General features: G+C 38.9%; 1 protein-coding gene and 1 pseudogene across 1 annotated transcript; both read right to left on the reverse strand.

The window, feature by feature from the left end:
- Positions 1-1,340: 1,340 nt before the first annotated feature.
- On the reverse strand, positions 1,341-3,695 carry LOC136237774 (von Willebrand factor A domain-containing protein 5A-like; annotated as a pseudogene).
- LOC136239267 (uncharacterized) lies at positions 3,275-8,024 on the reverse strand. The gene is made up of 2 exons (XM_066029998.1): positions 7,005-8,024; positions 3,275-3,663 (listed from the first exon to the last, which is right to left on the reverse strand). Exon 1 carries the CDS (start codon positions 7,937-7,939, stop codon positions 7,022-7,024), a length of 918 nt encoding a protein of 305 aa, XP_065886070.1. The 5' UTR covers positions 7,940-8,024; the 3' UTR covers positions 3,275-3,663; positions 7,005-7,021.
- Between the last annotated feature and the right edge of the window lie 14,070 nt (positions 8,025-22,094).

The following is a 22,094-nucleotide window of genomic DNA, read 5'->3' on the forward strand; positions in this document are numbered from 1 at the left end:
TTGAATGTGTGGCTGATTTCAAAAGTTTATTAGAATAGCTTTCCTGACACAGTGCTGTATATTTGGTGACTAGAATATCTCGAGTTTGATTCTTATAATAGAGTACAATTGTTAATGGGCCAGAGTTTTCAGCAACTGATTTATTTTATACAACCTGTACAGCAGTTCTGCACAGTACACACCTATGTGCACTCAATACAATGGTATAGTAGCTAGACAGGATCTAAAATGCAGCTCCCTTGAATATGTTGACAAACTCTGAATATTGAAAAAATTTAACAGGCTTTGTTGTGTAGTAGCTATTTAGACAACAATCAAAGGAAGTTACTGTTTTGATTATACACTGTCACTCGTATATGCACAGCTGTGTACTTTTTATACAACACTCAAATATATTTAATTGTGGGTTTTACTTAGCATATAGGCTGGCCATTGGGACTACAGATTTTATAAGATATAGACATTGGTAGCATTTGTGTAGTTAAATGTTGCAAATAGAAAGACAAACATCACTGGTAGGCCTGAGTCAAATATGTTCAAATTTTTTGCCCAAAAATGCTTTCACCAAAATTTGCACCTATTATGCTCTTCAGTGTTCCCATTATGGTTGTATTATGCTCCTAAGTTAACAACATTTCTCACAATAATATTGTAAAAATTAAATCATTGAATGCTTTATTAGAGTATTTCACTACAAAGTGATTGTTCTATTAGAGAGTATTGATCTAAGGAACTATATGCATATGCACAATGCGTTTGGGTACTCTATTGCAGTTGGCATTTTCCACTGACTGCTTTATTAGGGAGTATTGATCAATTTTCATGGAATTAAGCTCCATAGCTTGAAATATCCACCTAATATGCTAGCATTATGATAGTACTGCAGCCTATTATGCTTTTATTATGCTGGCATATTTGACGTAGGCCTAATCGCTGGATGAGATTTTCATGACATAAAATTAATGCAGACATGTACACACTAAAAATTTTTAGAGGGGTCAAGAGCCTCCCTCCCCTAAATCCACCACTGGTGGATTGGATTAGCATATTGGAATGCAAACTGATTTCAAGCTTCAGTAACACACAAATCATGAACTCAAACATATCAACATGTAGCTATCTGCATTGTACTCTAACGCCAGAAGTCCATCTGTCCTCACATGGCTAGTTTCAAAAGATCCTGACCATTGAGAATAAATAATGAATTTAAGAGCTGAGTGCTAGCTATAAGACATGATCCGTGTATATATGTACAATCTGTTCTCTATCACCATCTGTCACACTCATGCTGATTAATTATACAGTTTAGACGATACTACATATACAACATTGTGGTTTATTTAGAAAAATAAAAATAAAATATATACATTAACAGCAAAGAAAATTCAGCAACAAAAACAATAACACATGCTGTGCATGTTTTACACATTTTACTAGCACTATCCTTCAGTACAGCAAGGTCTACACCAGAAGGTAACACCTATTTACCAACCCACTGCTCAGCCTTCATCATAACCAACTCTAACTCCTCCAACATTGAAGGATACTTCTTCTTCAACAACTCAATCACAACTAGTGTGGCCCAGATGTTGGCTATTATGGTGAAATCACAGGAACTGGACAACAACTCTTCAGCTCCTCAACTGACTTGGACACAACACCAGCTAACTCATCATTCAGTAGCCATGAACCATCAAATTGTTGTAAGCTAATTATAAAGCTGGGATCAGACTGTTTGGAAGGGGGTGGGGCTGGTGAAGCTGAAGATCCTGATAATGAAAGTGGTGGTAAAAAGTTGTCACCTGTTAAGATGCTGATTGTTTCTTTTTTTCAATTCAATTTCTGTTTGCATAGGCACAGAAGGTGCAGACATCCGACACCTAGAACGATTCAATACCTTTTTATACATTCCTCCACCACCACTGCCAAAACCAAACATCTTATATTGTGGTAATCTTTCAGTAGTCAGTTCATAGCTCTGCATACTTCCTGATACTGGTTTGTTCTGGGCCTTATCCACTGCTATATAAGCAGTATACCTGGACATCACACTTGCATCACAGCTCAATTCTATAATCTCCTTCTTGTGTTTCTCCTCATATGGCACCCCGTCATCCTGCCACTCCTGGATCATCACCTTTGCTGCTAACTGGTGAAATACTGACACATATTCCTCTGCAGCTTGTCTTCCTGATAACTCAAATGGGATCACAAATTTGAACACTTTTCCAAGAATATCTATCACCACTCAGTATGGCTTTGCACATCAATTCATCTCTTCCTTTGTCATTTGATTTGTCCATCAAAAGACCATAAATAACAGTCTTCTCACCATTGTAGATACTGGGAATCTCATCTGGTACCACCGTTACCTCATAGCTACCAGGAAGATTGATTTGACAGTCACATTATTAGCTGATGGTTGTAGAGCTCTCTTGAGGCTACGAATCACCTGTAATTAATGTAAAAGAACATATAATTATGGATCAACAGATAACACTAATATGTCACAGTGTAACAAGTTACATTTCTGGATGTTCTAAAACCACTACATCTGTAAGATAAATGATCTAACCCACACCACACATTTTGACTGCATTCATTCATTGTCAGCAATAAATTCTGCTGATCCATTACCAGCTCGAGCAATACCCCTCACTAGAGCACTTGATGCTCCTGATCCAATACCAAATGTGAAACACCTACAACAACTTATCATCACATTACTACTATAACACATTCACCACACACCTTGTACTGTGACGGTTCTTCCTCACTTCACTGATCACACTACTTGTGTTGCTAACAGAACCATCCGTCAAAATGAACACTTGTCGAGGGAGGCCTGATGACTTTGATTGTTGTTTGAATATGTACTGTAGTGGAGTAAGGAGTTCTGTACCACCCACATCAGCCCATATCTTCTGAGCAAACTGAGTAGCTTTCTCCATTGTCTCCTGATTATAGGGCATGTTTGATGGAAAGAATGATTCATACCGAGATCCAAAACTGATAATGTTGAAGAAACAACCTTGCTCTTTAGAAACAACACTAGTGTTTCTGAAGCACTCTTAATGTAAGAACCTCTCATGCTACCACTGCGATCAACTATAAAAATGAACTCACAAGCTGTCACCTCTAAGCCAGAAAACTTTGGAAAAAATGTTAACATCACTGCTTCACTCTTCATCTCTTTTGTCTTGCTCCCCTCTATTGCTGCTTCTACCATTGCCATCGGCTCATGAGGATCTTTGTATCTAATCAATATTGTAACATCTCCTCTTACAGGACCCTACCCAGCTGCATACATCCACACAATCCATTGTTTCTTCTGTCTTTACCTGATGGGTGGGTGAAGACACTTCAGCAATTCTCTTGGCTCCTTCTATGTTCATCCTAAACTTGAACACTCTAGTGACAGATGCCTGCTTTACGCTAGGGTTCTGTGTAGCAGCTAGTGGATCACTTGATCCTTCAGGAGTGTAGCATGGTTTTAATACTGATGGTAAAGTGAACCTCACTCATCCATTTGCATCAATTGGTATGAGTTCTCCAACCATTCTAAGCTTGATCTCTGCCTCACTTCATGATGGAAGGTTACCCAAACTTAAGATGAAGATACCTCCTCCAGCCTTCTCTTCAGCATATGCTGCAGTCAGTCCACTATATGAAATAAAACCATGGAAAAAAATCATTTCATAGGGTTTTCACAGCATGGTTCATTTAATTCATGCCTTTTTCATACCATCATGTCATTGGTATTTCATTGGTGAAGTTCAATTTCATGGGTAGGCATCCCATGAAATTTGAAGATTTCATGGGTATTTCAAAATTTTCAGTCTTTTCATGGTGTTTCCATATGGTAAATTCTCTCTATAGTGGTGGTTCTAAGGGATTTCACCAGTTTCCAGCGATTGATAACGATATAATGGAGTAGATTCCGTAGTTATGAGACATGAAAATTTACAAATCCATGCTGTTTCGAAAGGAAATAGCTTCAGACTTCCAAATTTAAGGCCATTTTGATTATGTGTAGGTTGTAAATATGAGATTCGTGGGATAGGTTTTGTCTTTCACTGTATAGCTATACCACCAATAAAGGAATGCATATTATGTACTTTTTCGATATCTATGTGTGGTGCATGGTCAATGACCTAATTATGGGACTTTGCATGCATGAGTTATAAGACACATGCATATTTATTTATTTGATCCTTTGTGAATGCAAAAGGAACTGAGTCACCCAAAGCATTGAATGATTGTGATTGATTGATTGCCTCTCAATGTTCGGCAGAGCCACTCTTCCTCATTGGAGGGACACATTGACAAACAAACACACAAACACATTTACAGTACAGCACACATACACAATATGGCAGTGCAATACACATGACAGTTAACAAAATTATTCAACAGATAAAAAATAAGGGATCATCCTAATTTTAGCATTTTCAAAAGTGTACATAGAGTACTCTTTTTGCTCCCCCCCCACAAAGCGTAAATGTTGATGTGATAGCTATTGTATGATCAGTGTTAAATTTCTTCGATATACATCTGTACCTGTGCCTGCTAATCCTCAGAATTAACATAGGCATTTGAAAGAATGTTGATTGTATGTATATAATCATAGCCTTGCTTGGCTAGTTCCTGAAGCGGCAGTCATTTAGTATCCAGCTGCAACTCAGCTTTCACCACCTTATCAAAAACCAATACTAAATATATGGTGCTATATACTATAACCCAACATTTTTTTTAAAGTGTACAGTTAAATTTTATCCCCTCTCCCCTAACGTACTCTCTGTAGCTACTCTTGCAAAAATGCTGAAAATAATGGATGATCCCTAAGTACTAGTGGCATCATAAAAGTTGATGTAAGACATCAGTTTCTTCCTAAGGCAGATGGCTCCATATTATGGTGTCTTGCATACTTCTGAGTTTGAGACAACCAAGTTTGATTAGAATGTGCAAGGTTCTAGTGTCGTAGGGTGTGTGGTTTCCAAACTGAATAGGTGGTATTAAGAGTACATATCATAATAATAGAATATAATATCAAGAGTACATAATAATAGAAGAGGGAGTACTCTTGATAATATATATATATATATATATAATAGGGCTTCTTATACATGTAGGCCCTCTGGCTTCAGGTGCCTATATTATGCAATGTACCACTCTGCGTGGGCAGTTCAAAGGCACCGCCAGTGCCATAATTTGTATATTGCACTGCTGCAGACCGCATTATAACTTATAACGCACTGGTTGCGGTTTTGTAGACCACAACGAGTGCATGCAGTGCAATATACAGATATTGCACTGGCTGCGGTTTTATGCAGCATAGCACAAGTGCCAGTGGCGAAGACCACTACGACACCTCACCTAATAGGTGGAAGAACACTTCACAGATCACTCGAATTCTTTTATAGCCTGACATGTAAAGGTCGATTGTGGGCCATAACGTCACCAATACGTATAATGTTTACAAGCAGCCAATGGCGATCGAAAAAGCCAACACGGGTGGCCACAACTCTAGTCTACATATATATAAACGTACTTATACACCTTACTAGTCTAGTGCCATCTTAGCCCAGATTAAACTGTAGTCCACTTCGACAATGACTCAATAAAACAAATATATTCTAAATAATGCTAACTTTTACGTTCGATTGTGGTAACCAGTTTTGTCATGCCACCAGATTCGAGTTTAGCCAGTGTGAATAGTAAGAATTAGACTAGTATCGTTTAGTAGTTGGGTTTTGTTTACTTAAAACGTCTATTTAGCTACTTTTTTTTTGCTCGAGGGAATCACTATGGCGATTAGTCTGGCGCTTAGTCTATATGGCGATTGAGTGATCACGCTGGCATGTTGAGCACTACATAATGAGAGTCGAACAGCGAATGCAGGTTAGTGATATAACCCATAGCGTACTAGCTTTCAATATCTCAGGTGGCTGCAGTACTGCAGGGGGAACGTCATCGCAACGTCCGGCTTGGTTACCCACAATCGATGTTAGAAACCTAGCCTTTATAAGTGTTACAGCTGTCTTGTGAGACTCTCCCCACCTATTAGGTGAGTGGTACATAACAGTTATACAACGTGCACTCGTGCTCTGCCTGTATAAACGCACTTGCCTTCGGGCCTAACGGCCCTCAGGCTCGTGCGTTTATATCAGGCAGAGCACTCGTGGCCATTGTATAACTATATATTTTACACATGCAGGTGTTCGTTAATTAGCTAGATAACTTCATGGTTAGTTACTATGCATAGTGTATCTTGGTTACTAGTTTGAGAGCTTTACTGGACTTGTAGTTGTCTTATTGCTCTTTCCCCCCACCAGATCAAAAAACATGAAAGGCAAAAGTGTACCGGCAGAGCGTCTCTGGTATGCACAATTTGTATACATCAATGATTTTCTGAATGTACACTGCTGTACATTTAGTTATATCCTTGATAAGTTAATAATATTATATATGGCATACTGTATCCGCTGAAATTATTTTGATCTACCCAAGCCAACACAATAATTATTGTAACAAATACCTGTGACAACAGTATGGAGTAAGTCACTGTGTTTGTAGAGAAATAGAAAGCAAAAAAATGTCATGCATCATCAAAATACCATATAGCAATAGCTGCAAGACCAATGCTAGATTACCAGGAAAGGTTGTGTAGTAGTTAATAGATTTTATCTCAACTGTTTACCACAGTAGTCAGTAGTCATGGCAATGCCACATTGTATCAGTGAACACATGTACACTATACATGTGGCTTGTGCAGATTTACTAACAAGCCAAATATACATAAGCTAAATGGCTTATCAGTGAAACTGGTGATTATGGCAGTAGGCGTGTGGAACAATGCAACTACTCTAATTGCTGAAGCAATTCTTCAGTCACAGCTTGTTGTAGCTAAGTTGTAACTATTGTGTAAAGTCACTACAAAATGCATATAAACATTATGTAACATGTCTTGATGTACAGATGTTATTACAGTGTACATTACTAACCACAATTCATTCAAAGTTCAGTTGACTGGCTTCGATAAGTGGTATAGTAGAAACGGTGCATACTGTACAATTGTACTGTTACATCTGTTACTAGGATTGGTGCTGTTGTAAGCAATTCTTCTCTCCTCAGTGAAGCAGTTCTCAATTTGATCTATACAAAGACCAGCAGCCTTGATCTGATCATCAATAAAATTGTCTCCATAGTAATAGTCAGGGAAAACCATCGCCTCAGAATTTATCCGTATTGGTTGACCATCTACTAACTTGCTAGCATCGGTAATCCTGTACAGGCGACCTTGTTCATCAAGAGCAAATGATACTAGCATTACACTATGAAGGTCTTGAAACTCTTTCATGATCTGCTCATTGCTGGGATAATTAGGGAGCTTGGCTAGTACATTTTGTAGTTTGAGTTCAGTATCACCCTGGTTTTCTCCTTGATATAGGTACATGATATCAAATGCTGGCTTCACAAAATTCATTACCATAGCTTTTCCCCCTGGCACAAGTATTCGATGGAGTTCTTTGTAATGTGCAATAAATGTATCCTTTCGTACACTGCATGTAATATAAATGCTTAAAGCCACTTCAAAGGAATTATCATCATAAGGCATATTCCTAATATCTCCAACGCGGACTGTAACATTACTATGATCTGAAGTAGCTTGTTTAGCTGCCTTCACCATCTCCTCACTCAAATCAAACGCATCAACGCTTTTGGCATCGCAGTCCGCTGCACACTTAGTAAAGTAACCTAGTCCACATCCAATATCCACCACTGTTTTGTCTTTGATCTGCTCTGATATGAACTGTTGTACAGCTGGGAAAAGGAAAGCTTCATCAATTACTGGGTCACGTCGGTAGTGATCGACGTAGAGTTCAACTTCTCTGGAGTTATACTCATCAAGCTGACTGCGATCAAACTTTTCTGCCATTCTATCGATTCAGTGGCACTGACGAGACCTATTGTAGCTGTTCGGTTAGTCTCTCTCACGAAATGAAGAAACTTCGGAATTCCAATCAAACTATTTTTAACGAGGCGCGCGCGCATAACTGGCTGCGAGGGGTGCGACACCTACCCAGTGTAACCCTAGTCGCAGCCAGCTATGGGCGCACGCCTCGTTAAAAATAGCTTGATTAGAATTCCGAAAGTTTCCTCCTTTCGCGAGAGATACTAACCGAACAACTACAATAGGTCTCGTCAGTGCCACTGAGTCGATAGAATGACAGAAAAGTTTGATCACAGTCAGCCTGATGAGTATAACTCCAGAGAAGTTGAACTCTACGTCGATCACTACCGACGTGACCCAGTAAATGAAGCTTTCCTTTTCCCAGCTGTACAACAGTTCATATCAGAGCAGGTCAAAGACAAAACAGTGGTGGATATTGGATGTGGACTAGGTTACTTTACTAAGTGTGCAGCGGACTGCAGTGCCAAAAGCATTGATGCCTTTGATTTGAGTGAGGAGATGGTAAAGGCAGCTAAACAAGCTACTTCAGATCATAGTAATGTTACAGTCCGCGTTGGAGATGTTAGGAATATGCCTTATGATGATAATTCCTTTGAAGTGGCTTTGAGCTTTTATATTACATGCAGTGTACGAAAGGATACATTTATTGCGCATTACAAAGAACTCCATCGAATACTTGTGCCAGGGGGAAAAGCTATGGTAATGAACTTTGTGAAACCAGCATTTGATATCATGTACCTACATCAAGGAGAAAACCAAGGTGATACTGAGCTCAAACTACAAACTGCATTAGCCAAGCTCCCTAATTATCCCAGCAACGAGCAGATCATGAAAGAGTTTCAAGACCTTCATAGTGTAATTGCAGTATCATTTGCTCTTGATGAACAAGGTCGCCTGTACAGGATTACCGATGCTAGCAAGTTAGTAGACGGTCAACCAATATGGATGAAGTCTCGGGTGATGGTTTTCCCTGACTATTACTATGGAGACAATTTTATTGATGATCAGATCAAGGCTTCCGGTCTTTGTATAGATCAAATTGAGAACTGCTTCACTGAGGAGAGACGAATTGCTTACAACAGCACCAATCCTAGTAACAGATGTAACAGTACAATTGTACAGTATGCACCATTTCTACTATACCATTTATCGAAGCCAGTCAACTGAACTTTGAATGAACTGTGGTTAGCAATGTACACTGCAAAAACATCTCTTTACATCAAGACATGTTACATAATGTTTATATGCATTTTGTAGTGACTTTACACAATGGCTACTACTTAGCTACAACAAGCTGTATCAGAAGAATTGCTTCAACGATTAGAGCAGTTGCATTGTTCCACACACCTACTGCCATAATCACCAGTTTCACTGATAAGCCATTTAGCTTATGTATATTTGGCTTGTTAGTAAATCTGCACAAGCCACATGTATAGTGTACGTGTGTTCACTGATACAATGTGGCATTGCCATGACTACTGACTACTATGGTAAACAGTTGAGATAAAATCTATTAATTGTTACACAACTTTTTCCTGGTAATCTAGCATTCTATTGCTATCTGGTATTTTGATGATACATGACTATTTTTTTACTTTCTGTTTCTCTGCAAACACTGACTTGCTCCATACTGTTGTCACAGGTAGGTATTTGTTACAATAGCTAATTATGTTGGCTTTGGGTAGATCAAAATAATTTCAGTGGACCGGATACAGTATGCCATGTATAATTAACTTAGTAGGGATACAACAGTGTCCATTCAGAAAATCATCGATGTATATATACAAATTGTTCATATCAGAGATGCTCTGTATGCATTGTTTTTTGATCCCGCCATTGTCTCTCAACATGTTTAGCAGACAATGCAATTATCTAATACTTATGCTGTTAAGAAGTCCTATGAATCTATATATATTAAGGCTGAAACGAATAGTACGAATATTCGTTATTCGTTAAATATTCGTTAATCGGATAATGTACACATTTAACCTTGAAAACATTTTGACAACTGAAAACTGTCATTTTAAAATATAATTTTTCATCTTAATAATACATGTAAAGGACTTTTCTTTTTTTACATTTAAAGTTTTAGTAGTAATCAAAGTGATTTTGTCCCTTTCAAGCACCTAATTATACAGAAAATTCTTAAAGAATAATTCGTTAATTCGTTCGTTAATTTGAAGAATATTCGAATACCTAAAATCTAATATTCGTTTCACCCCTAATATATATATATATATATATACTCTATTATTATGATATGTTACCCAGTCTGGGAAAACTGGTCTTATCGCCCGTTTAAGCAGATTTGATTTTTCACCAAGAACACGAATAAACTACCTAATTTCACAATCACCCACACTGCATGCCTTACAATGTTTCACTATGCCAACATAGCTAGATCTACATGTTTATGAAAGTCATGAATTGTGGTAGTCTATGTTCTCTCTACTCAGTATGTGCCATACAGTGCCTGAAATTAAAGTTCTATTAGAGTGTTTCAAGAAATCTGCTAGTGCCCTTTGATGAGCGTGGGAGAAAGTAGTGTGTTCAGCAGTGGTTAACAAAGCTAATAGACTTCTTGGCTTTATTAAATGGACCTTTTTGAATATTTCTGCAGATTCACTTACATGTCTATACAAATTATTAGTGCCTCCCTCCTCATACCCAAGATAATCACATAAACACATACTGGTGTGCAGCTGCAGGCACAGCTACTAGTTTACTCAATTTAACAATACACCACATACACACTATTTACAAATATAAACACTAACTATACTATAAAACTCCAACTACTTGTACCTAACCAGGGTGGGGTCTGCGCTGTGCAACCCACTGTTCCCAAGTGAGCCTAAGGGGAAAAAATTTTTTTTAACATTGTACCGCAAACTGGAAAAATATAAGTATATCCACCCTATTAAAATGTGTGCCGTGTGCAAATAGTCCAAAAATCCAGAAAATTGTGCAGCGACCTACACCATTATCTAAGTCTGTTGAGGATATACACAAGACACAACTGGGAGAGGGGGGGGGGGGGGGGGTGGGCTAGCCAACACTGTCGCACCTGTCTGCCTAGAATGAACATGCGTTCACACTTTAGCCATACAAATACCAACATGTGAATCATGTGCACTACACATGCATAATGTATTTCGGCTGGAAATTATTTTCTGTCCAACTGATTTGCAAGCTTAACTGACAAAATACATCTCCCTCCTCATACACAAGATACTCACACAAACACATACTGGTGTGCAGCTGCAGGCACGGCTACTAGTTTGTTTACTTTAACAAACACTTAGAGTAAAAAAGAAGGCGAAATGTTGGTTCACACCCTGCAGCTTAGCATCAGATGCTACCCCCATAAACACCACTATAGGCACCCCCATATTAAAGATACTGTTTCATTTATTAAGGCTTTACAGCACAAGTGCTGAAGGTTTGTAGGACACCTGGTCCTACAGCCTATTTAAAGTTGTTACAGAAAGTTTGTTTGAAAAGGTGGAGAAAGGAGAAAAAAAATCCATGACTGGACCTGGGCAGTTATATCCCTATACTCCTGGACACTGTCAAGCAGTTCTCCACAGAGTCCTTAACATAGCCATCTTTAGCTGTCTCTGATCTCCAACTTCCATGCTGGCGGACAACCTATATCTGGGATCCCTGCCTGGGCTGCCGCAGAGGCTCCACTTGACCTAGTGTGTGCAGACCATACCCTGAAACAGGGTAGCCCATTTCCAACATCTTGCCCCTAAACTGCTCTCTCACAGTAGTATAACTGAGCAGATCTGTACCTCTCAGCCTCTCACCACCACTGGTTCTGGTAATCCCTCTAAACCGGAAAAGCTCACTTGTGGTGTCCAACCTCAACCTTAGCCATGTACCGCTCTAACAGTGTTACTGGGTAAGTCGGCATCTTTGTCCTGGCAATTAATACCTAACCACCTTGCCGGAGCTGGTCTGTCGATCTGAAGCTTGGCCATTTATTCAGCAAGCTTGACAACATTAGCCCTAATGTAGATGACCTCGTCAAACCGGAGGAAACCTGCAAAAACCAGCAGGCTCAGGGTAGTGATTCCCATGTTTGCCAGAGTTGGATGAGAGTTCATGTCCTCAACCATGTCAGCCAGCATGTCTACAGTCACAGGCTTCTTCTTCTGCACAAGCTTGCAACATGATCCTATTCCTTGCAATGTAGCTTGCACAAAATTAATGTTGAATTTGTTGGAGATTCTAGCCCAGCTAGTGTGTGAGCCCAGTTGATTGCACTGACAGCTTCTTCTGCAGCTGATTTAGAATCAAGGTGGTTGGCAATACTCTGCAGATACAAGGAAATGTGCTGTTCCCTAGCTGGAAATACTGGTAGGTTATAAGTCAAAGCCCAATATCCCATGCATGGGTAAATTGTACTTATCATTCATGCTTATTAAGAGTCTGATAACTGTCTTTCTGTAAGTATAACATTCTATGTACATCTAGCACCTAAGCTGGCACATTAAAAACCTAACACTTTAACTGGTACATTAAACACCTTTTTATTGTTTTTGCTTCTTTTCTTCCCCAGGCTGGTACATGACCTCTCCAGTACCTGGGCTGGTGCATTAATCATATAGACCTCCCCAGCACCTAGGCTGGTACATTAAACATTAAATTATTTCACTACCCCAGCACCTGAACTGGTACATTAAACATTAAAAACACTTGACTACCCCAACACATAGGCTGGTACATTTAATAGTTATACCATAGCCACAGGAGGGTTTGCCTGATATATATGCCCAGGGCACAGGCCGGAGGGCGGCAAGGGCATATATATCAGGCAAATCCCAATTGGCCATGGTTAAGTACTATAGTCTATATCACTAGGGTATGCTCACCTAATAGGTGAAGAAACGAACCTACGTTCACCACATTACTTTTATACACAGGTATCTAGATATTGATTGTGGGTTTAAATTTGGGCTGTAGTGTTCACAAAAAAAGTTGATCATGGGTTTTGCTGGTTTTAGTGGTACCATTTCTAGCCAAGTAACCCAGTTAAGGATGTCTAAAATAGTCTAAGGTGCTAAAGTAAGTGCTGGGCAGGGCCACCCACAGGGGGGGACAACTGGGGCATTTTTCCCCGGACTCCAGCCTGAAAGGGGCCCCCAGGAGGCCCCATGGAGGGACCCTTGTAAAAGATTAATATACTCTAATAGAGCAGTCAGATCTAAATACTCTAATAGAGCAGTCACAGCATTCTTCAGAGGAGCAGCTTATAAATAAGGAGATATGGTTGGTGAGGGGTAGCTATTGTCATTGTCAGCATATAATGACTTTTTTTTTTTGGTCTTCAACTTACAGCTTGGGTGAAGTTGTGATTCAGAATGGAAACCTCCTTGCTCTTGGGGCCCCACTTTAACTCTTTGCCCTGGGCCCCTTAATTTCTTTGGGCGGCCCTGTTGCTGGGCTACTGACCTTGAGAATGTCTAAGCCATCTTGTCACATGGTTGAAATGTGCTGTATAGAAAACCATTCCCAACACTGCACAAACAATTATTTAGTGGTGTGTAGTAGCTGAACTATGTGATGATGACTCATTCAATTATTTTCCTTGAAGAGAATGCTTGGCCAGCTAGGCCTATGTGCTAAACTCAAACCCACAATGCAAAACTTTAAGCAGCTCAACATAAAGAATCAAAAGGAACTGATGCTTTGTAGTTGCCTCAGCACCAAAGGCATTTGTGGCCAGAGCTATATCATGACATCACCCTAATCACAGGGCAACACTAGATATCGCCCTGTGGTCAGGGCAATATGTGAAATATAGCCCTGTAATTTCCTTCGATCTGAGGTGTCAAAGTGGTATATCAAACATTAAAACACTTGACTACCCCAGCACCTGGGCTGGTACATTAAATATTAGAAAATTTGACTACCCCAGCACTGGGCTGAAAGATTAAACATTAAAACACTTGAGTACCCCAGCACCTGGGCTGGTACATTAAACTATTTTTCCTTTTTTTTACCTCCCAAACCAATGATTATAGCACATAATATGGTTTACATATGTCCTTAATGCATGTATACCTTTACAGTAGTATACAATGGCTGGTTAGCAAATCCTTGCTGTAGAGTTGTTGACCCCACAACTATGGTATGCGCAGTGCCAACAAGTTAGTGTTGGGTTAACAAGGTGCGGTGAAAAACAGAGAGGACATGAGCAATTACAAGTAACTGAAGGGGTGGAATGATGGGTACACCAGGGCTGTTGTATTTCTGTTCCTTGCGGCCAAATCAGAATGACTACTTTGTGTTAAATTCTCAATCAGCTATTAGAATTAAGGATCCCGTGATCCCATCTGATTTGGCCACCTGCCCATACTTGATCAAACAAGTCTATCTTACCCAATGTGTTTGTACAGGTTATGTTGGTGGGATGGTTGTTTTAGCCCATAAACACCTACCATACTGTATAGCAAGATTTTTTTCAAAAGGAAAATGTTTTGTGGATTGCCACCATCGAGGGTTGCCGATTGAGGATCTTTTACATGTTTATAATGCTCAAAATAATAATGCCATGCATTTTGATTGACTCAGGGGGAAAGGTTTGTAGATACGTAGCTGCTAATCCATAAAAATCACAAAAATTTTCCCCCTAAAAAAATCTAGTTATACGGTCATTAGGTTGATGTGGCCTTACTGTGTTGTTTTTCTTCACCTGTAGGCAGAGTTGGGGTCGTTACTTCAAAAAAGTAATCAGTTACTAGTTACTTTCATCTCATGTAACTCAGTTACATTTACAGTTACTTTTTACCAAGTAACTAGTAGTTACGTTACTAGTTACTTCTTACTAGCAATATCATTTCAAGACAGTAGACATAAAGTGAATTAAGTGATAATAAATTTGCAATGTAATCATGTGAGACAATAATACAATTAAATTACATATGTACAAGCACTGTCCACATAAAACTAAATATGTAAAAAGTCCTTGTATCTCATGAGAAGTAATTTTTCAAATCTGTCATCAATCAATCGGTTCCGTTTTGGTGATAACACTAATCCACCTAAACTGAATAGTCGTTCAACTGGGGAACTGGAAGGCAATGCCGTATTGTACAAAAGGAAAAGCCTTTTTACTACAGGATATCTGTGGAGACTCTCAATAGTCTTTGCATTATTTAAATAATCATTTGCTTCAATTTCACCATTGCTCTGTGACTCTGATTCCTCATCTGATTTAAAGTCATAGAAATCATCTTTATTCTTTTTAGTTGGCTGATCCTGTGATTTTTGCACAGCTACAACTTCATCTGTAGCATGTGATCGCATTTCTTGGATGAGCATTTGCTTATACAGATCCTTTTTGCTTTGTGATTCCACCCACTTGAGCTTAAACTTTGGCAAAGTTATGGCTGCTATGATGGCATTATCATTTTGGAAAACCTTCTGGAAACGATCTCTGATGGCATCTTCTACTGCACCAGCAAGCCCAATGGTCATTGATGACAAGATCAGGTCAAAGAGCCACCACTTTCTTGATAATAGCTTCTAAGGTTGGCAATACAGTACCAAAAAAACAGTTGTCTTCTCCTTGCAAAATGTCTAAACCTCTTGAAAGAGGCTTTAAAACAACACAGTACTCCTTCAGAAACTTAAACTCTCGTTCACTGAAACAACGCAACTTCAATTTCGTACAGAGCTCATTTAATTCTACTAAAGAATTCTCTGTTACTCTAACTATTGCATCATAATAAGAGTTCCACCTTGTGGCAGTGGGCACAATCAGCTTTCTCTTAGTTACTTCTTGTACAGTATCTGAAGCTACTGTAGATCTACTTGCCTTATTCCATAAGGCAGAACTCTTAGCAAATGAGTTGCGGTACACAGTCTTCGATGTAGTGGAAGATGAAAGGAATTTGTCAACATCTTTACTGGCAACCAGATTAAGTGTGTGTACAGCACACCTATAGTGTGGTGGTAAGTCATACTGCACTTGAGTTAAATCATCATCAATGTTAGTTTCTTCTGGGTCCACTGATAGCAGTTCATCAACATTTTCAAAGGCCACATCCTCTCCTTCTTCCTCGACGTCTTCACGTTCTTCAGTAGTACAATTAGCAGAATCTGAGAACACTGTAAAAGCTTTAACAAAGTTGGATCCATTATCTGTGATCGTAGCACAAACTTTTCCAGCTAAGCTATAGCTTGTATGGATTTGTTCTATTTTGCATGCCAGAACATCATAGGTGTGTCTTCCTGTCATCCTTGTACATGCTATGGCTGCTTTATGCCGTTTTAACATCTGTGGATCTATCCAGTGGACAGTCATCCCTAAATAGCTCCTGTGATGAGCTGTCCACACATCAACAGTAGTGCAAACAACATCAAGTTTTTCCAATATCTGCTTAATCTTACTGAGCATCAAGTCGTAAACTTTGTCAAGATGTAGGGTGAAAGATTTTCTGTCTGGAATTTGGGTGGAGCAAATGTTATTGATTAATTTACGAAAACTTGGTGACTCTACAGTTGACAAAGGCTGCATATCCTCTATTATATACTCAGAGAGCAAACTTCGCATTTTCTGTGCAGGGATGGAGTTTCTGGCTAATACATCTGGCAATGTGCACTGCCTCTTTGGTTCACTATCATCAGTATCACTTCTTTGCCGCCTCTTTTCAGTTTCAGGTTTGTCTACTTCTTTTGCAACCAATTTAACATTCTTATGTATAGCAGTCAAGTGTTTCTTGAAATTAGAAGTTGTGTTTCTAGCAGAAGAAAGTGTCTTGCCACCACCACATAAGATACAACGCACCCTTAAATTCTTTGAATCTTCGCTAACAACGTGAAAATAGTGCTTGTACATCCACCCATGAAATGTAGCAACTCTTGGTCCAGCCTTCGCTACTTCAGTGGAACTAGCACAGGGGCGTAGCCAGGGGGGGTTCAAAGGGTTCGGACGAACCCCCTTTTCAGAGTTAAGTTTTTTAAATCGTGATACTGGTTAACTAGAACTGAATTAACTTACACAAATCCACTGAAATGGGTAGCTACAGGTCTTCAGGCAGAGGAATTCAAGTACCTCTACTCGCTATTGCGAATGAATTTATAAGAATACACATGTTTACACGTGTACACGTGCACACCTACGAAATAAATGAAGCGTAAAAGTGCTACCTCAGGTGGCATTCTAAAGTTTTTTTCGAAAAGAATCCATGCAGAATCTAGAAGGCCAGATTCTAGTAAGTTGTAGCACATAGGCATATTTCTGTGCAAGAATTTTGTGGCCCCAGACCCCCGCTGTGGAGATTCTATACTTAGGGCAGAACCCCCCTTTTGGAAATCCTGCCTACGCCCCTGTAGCACTATCAAAATCTCGTACTAACTGTGTAGAATTATCTTCCACCATCATCCCAGGGTTGCTAGAGTCACTATTAGAGTCACTATCATTCTCCATCGCTGAGTCACGCCTGATTGAGCTGAGTCATGAACGAGCTGAGTCAGCAACTGCATGCCACGAGTTGGATCACGAGACAATAAGATGTGTATTAATAAGAATCGGGTTTAAAAGCTGATCGCTCAACAAAATTTGTGTAAGTTACTGAATGGCTATACTGTATTGTAACGCGCTACAGTAATGCATTATTAGTGTAACGCAAATACTGATTAACGCATCGATACCATAACGGAGTAGAAGTAACGTAGTTACTAGTTTCTTTCCAGACATTAGTAATCAGTTACTAGTTACAAAGGATGTAACGCGTTATATTACTTCGCTACTTCAAAAGTAATATATTACGTAACGCGTTACAATTACACGTTACAATTGTAACGCGTTAGCCCCAACTCTGCCTGTAGGTGATTCGCAGCCTCAAGAAAGCTCTACAACCATCAGCTAACAATGTGACTGTTACATTTGAGCTTCCTGGTAGCTATGAGGTGAAGATGGTGCCCGATAAGATTCCCAGTATCTACAATGGTGAGAAGACTGTTATTTATGGTTTTCTGATGGAAAAATCAGATGACAAAGGAAGAGATGGATTGATGTGCAAAGCAATACTGAGTGGTGATATTCTTGGAATAGAGTTTAAATTTGAAATCCCATTCGAGTTATCAGGAAGACAAACTGCAGAGGAAGATGTGTCAGTAATTCACCAGTTAGCAGCAAAGGTGACAATCCAGGAGTGGCAGGATGATGGGGAGCCATACGAGGAGAAACACAAGAAGGAGATTATAGAATTGAGCTGTGATGCAAGTGTGGTGTCCAGGTATACTGCTTATATAGCAGTGGATGAGGCCCAGAACAAACCAATATCAGAATGTATGCAGAGCTATGAACTGACTACTGATAGATCATCGCTATACTTGATAGCTGGAAATTTGACAAAGAAGCATAAATGATCAAGAGATAGAGATAGGGAACAGGAGCATTCTGTGCCCATACATCAAACTGTTAGAAGATGCAAAATGGACAATATAGAGAAGAGCAGTAGTAGCATTTTGGTGGAAAAGTTCTCTTTAGTAAAAACAATAGTAATGTCTGCAGATTCATCAGCCCCACCCCCTTCCAAACAGTCTGATTCCAGTTTTATTGTTAGCCTACAACAATTTGATGGTCCATGGGTACTGAATGATAAGTTAGCTGGTGTTGTGTCCAAGTCAGTTGAGGAGCTGAAGAGTTATTGTCCAGTTTCCTGTGATTCCACCATGATAGCCAACATCTGGGCTATGCTAGTTGTGATTGAGTTGTTGAAGAAGAAGTATCCTTCAATGTTGGAGGAGTTGAGTTGGTCATTATGAAGGCAGAGCAGTGTAGTGGGTTGGTAAACAAGTGTTACCTTCTGGTGTTGACCTTGCTGCACTGAAGGATAGTGCTAGTAAAATAGTGTGAAAACTGCATGCATTGTTTTTTTGTGTGTGTGATATTATTATGAAGATTTACATGTGATTGTCCATTTGTACAAAGCATCCAAGTGTTTTATATGTAAACAACTATGGATTACTTCAACCAGTGGAAATTGTATATAGTGAATAACCCCGCAGACTATAGCTACAGTATATGCAGCTTGAAATGAAAATGAACATCATGTCAATCATCTACCAAGTTTAGGAGCATAGGGAGGGGGTTTCCAGCATCAGAAAACTCCCTTGAAATTTGGATTTCTAAATTTACATCTATCATAGTAAGTTTGGCATAACAAAAGTGAATGAGTCAGCACACAGCACAACATAACAATTACAGTAACATGAAACTTGTCACTTGGGGAAGGGTCTACAGAGGGAATATGAGCCCTCTTGAAATTTTTTCATATCAACATCATAGCTAGAGCAATCTGGCATGAATTTCATGGTTTTTCATTTTTACTGAGAGAATTTTGTAGATGGGGTAAGTGATGCAAAATGCGAGAGAGCTTATACTGTTTGCATTGGGTTTTTGTCGTGGTATATAGATAGTCAGGGGCTGATCCAGGAGTTGGCAAGGGGAAGAGCACAAACAGCCTAAGTTGTATGTGGTTGGGATTCTCTTGTTAGTTGCTGTATTTTTAGCAGCAATGACCACTCTTTTAGTACGTTGATTTTTGTCATTGTGTCCTTTGCAGATGGTTGTGAAGTCTTAAAAAGGTAATGAAAGTCTTAACAACCAACACGATAAATGCAATCAATGATGATAATAAGCCATTGTCATGAGTTATATACATGTAAATTGATTTTGGTCTGACAAGGTGTCTATCAAAGGAAGTACAGCCCTTCTACTGAGGGGGGGGATTTGCCCCAAATGCCTCATCCTGGATCTGCCATTGATAGTCCTCTTGTATTTACAGCACTTGGGTATACAAGATGAATCCTTATAGACTCAATTGTAGCACAGTAATTCTTTAGTTAATTCTCTATATATAGTTTTCCCATAGATCTACTATAACTCATGCACATTTTATTCCCTTTTGATCAAATCTGTCATGCAATTCAATCTTATCATTATAGTTACCTTTTTGTCTATATATTAATAGCATGACTTGTTTTTCAATTTCCAAGCTCAATCTTGTAGCTACTAAAATTATATGGTTTTACCCTATTTCAGTTCTTAAGATTGTTTCCATGATGTTCTCACAATGTTCAATCTACTGTTCGGTTAAGAAGAGCTACCAAATTCATTCTAATTTTCAAAATTTACCTGCCCCCAAATCCCCCTAGCTGGTGTGCTTTGTGTACTGGTGAGAACTTTCTTCCGCCCTCTCCATTGATACTATAGCTACACATGTGCTATTATAGAATTTAAACATTAAACATTCATACGATATGTGCATGTACCTTTAGAGCATACTATGATAGCTAGTACTTGAATAGCAGCAATGACAAAATCTCAATTTTTACATTGCATTGACTGGTGATGTGGTTGTGTTGTGCACACTATCATTATAGTTGCTTAACTGGAGACCATATGGATACTACTATTATTGTAACAAAATCATTTAAAGTGAAAGGACAAAGCAGTGTGTCAATTAACTGAAACTCTTCATCTTGAAACTGTTCATGCACTGTATCCTATCCCACCATTGTGCAGATTTGTGCCAAACATCTTGCCACAACAATTGACATTTTTCATCTCTTTTGTGACCATATAAATCAATTCTTAATTGATGCTTTGTAAGTTCATTCTTTTTTATTATTGAGAATTTAGTTTATAGTTATACAATCGCTATTGCAATACAATACTATATTGACTGATGAATTGTGGCCCAGGCATTTTTTATGAATGGCTTTTGTTGTCACACAGAAGGCTTCATGCTGTTAAAACGATTTCTATTATTAATACTGCATGGGACCTGGAATTTAGCTAGTGTGGTAACATATGATGTTATTAGTTACTAATTTCTGCCACAACACTCACTATTTTTAAGTATAGTGACCTTCACTACTCTTTTGTAGTGACCCTCACTATGTAGTAGTGAAGTAGTGAATGTCACTACAAAGTTAGTAGTGACCATCACTACATAGTACATCATGGCAGAATTAGTAGTGGTGACCTTTACTAGTTTCTTTTTACTGTGTATGGTAATAGTGAAATCTCAAGCATCTATAAGGTAGCTGGAGCTAAGGTCCAGAAATTCTATTATGCAGATAATTTTCCGCTTTAGCTCAAATCCACTGTATGTACAGTTCTATACTAGCTAGCATATTGTACTTGAGGGGGTGTAGCTTTTTATCAGTAAAGAACTTCTTTAAATTCCAAACTGATACTCTATAGTATGATTGAGTTAGACCAGATATTCCTGCCATATAAATAAAGTAGAACGTAAATTGAAATGCGACCGGATTTGCGAAAAGGGGTCTTCCACACACAACCAATTTACCAACTTTGACATATCATAACTTCAGATTGGGAAAAGGTATTGCTTTGAAATTTGGTCAATAGTGAGATCCAGCATAGGTTAAGGGATGTAGAAAATTTCAGGTTTGTATCTTTCTTGAATACTATATTATGCTCTCCCAAGTTCATAGAAGTGGATGTGTGTGGAAGACCCCTTTTCGAAAATCGTGTCACAAATGAAAGACCTTTGAGAACATTTGGCACAATTATTGATCTTTCTGGCTGCTGTTGCATTAAGTGTGTTTGCCTGATCAATTTTACAGCTTCTGCCTTCTGGAGGAAATCAAAATTGTCTATGTCTAAAGCAAATTTCTGTGCGTATCCCAGAGTCCCAGGCCCCTTTAGATAGATCATGTATGCAGAGTGCGTGCACATGCACTGTGTTACCACACTTCTTCAGAGCCTATAATTATACTACCATTAATTTTGTTTTGACACCCTCCTCATAAAATTCTATGGGTTGATCTAGGGGGGTTTCTGAGGTTACCAGAAACTGCTCAAGTATATTTGAGCAACTAAAATTGGTTTTGAATTGATTTACAAATTCAAAGGCTCAGAGTGAAATACTACTCTAATAGAACAGTGAACTATCATAATGAAAGTTTTAGTTTACCCCTACCAACTAGTCAAAAATCATATCCCAGAGTGCTTACAACCTGAAATTTTATCTGGGAGCATGCCACTTGCAGTGGCAGATCCAGAAACTTTCAAAGGGGATTTTGGGAAGTTTTCAATAAGGCTGTGCCTAGAGTTATGTGAATAAAA

Source organism: Dysidea avara, chromosome 11 (genome assembly GCF_963678975.1).
Source record: "Dysidea avara chromosome 11, odDysAvar1.4, whole genome shotgun sequence".
Classification (NCBI taxonomy): domain Eukaryota; kingdom Metazoa; phylum Porifera; class Demospongiae; order Dictyoceratida; family Dysideidae; genus Dysidea; species Dysidea avara.

Coding starts and splice junctions, on each gene's coding strand:
- LOC136239267 (XM_066029998.1), bottom strand. CDS start 7,939: ATGGCAGAAAAGTTTGATCGCAGTCAGCTTGATGAGTATAACTCCAGA.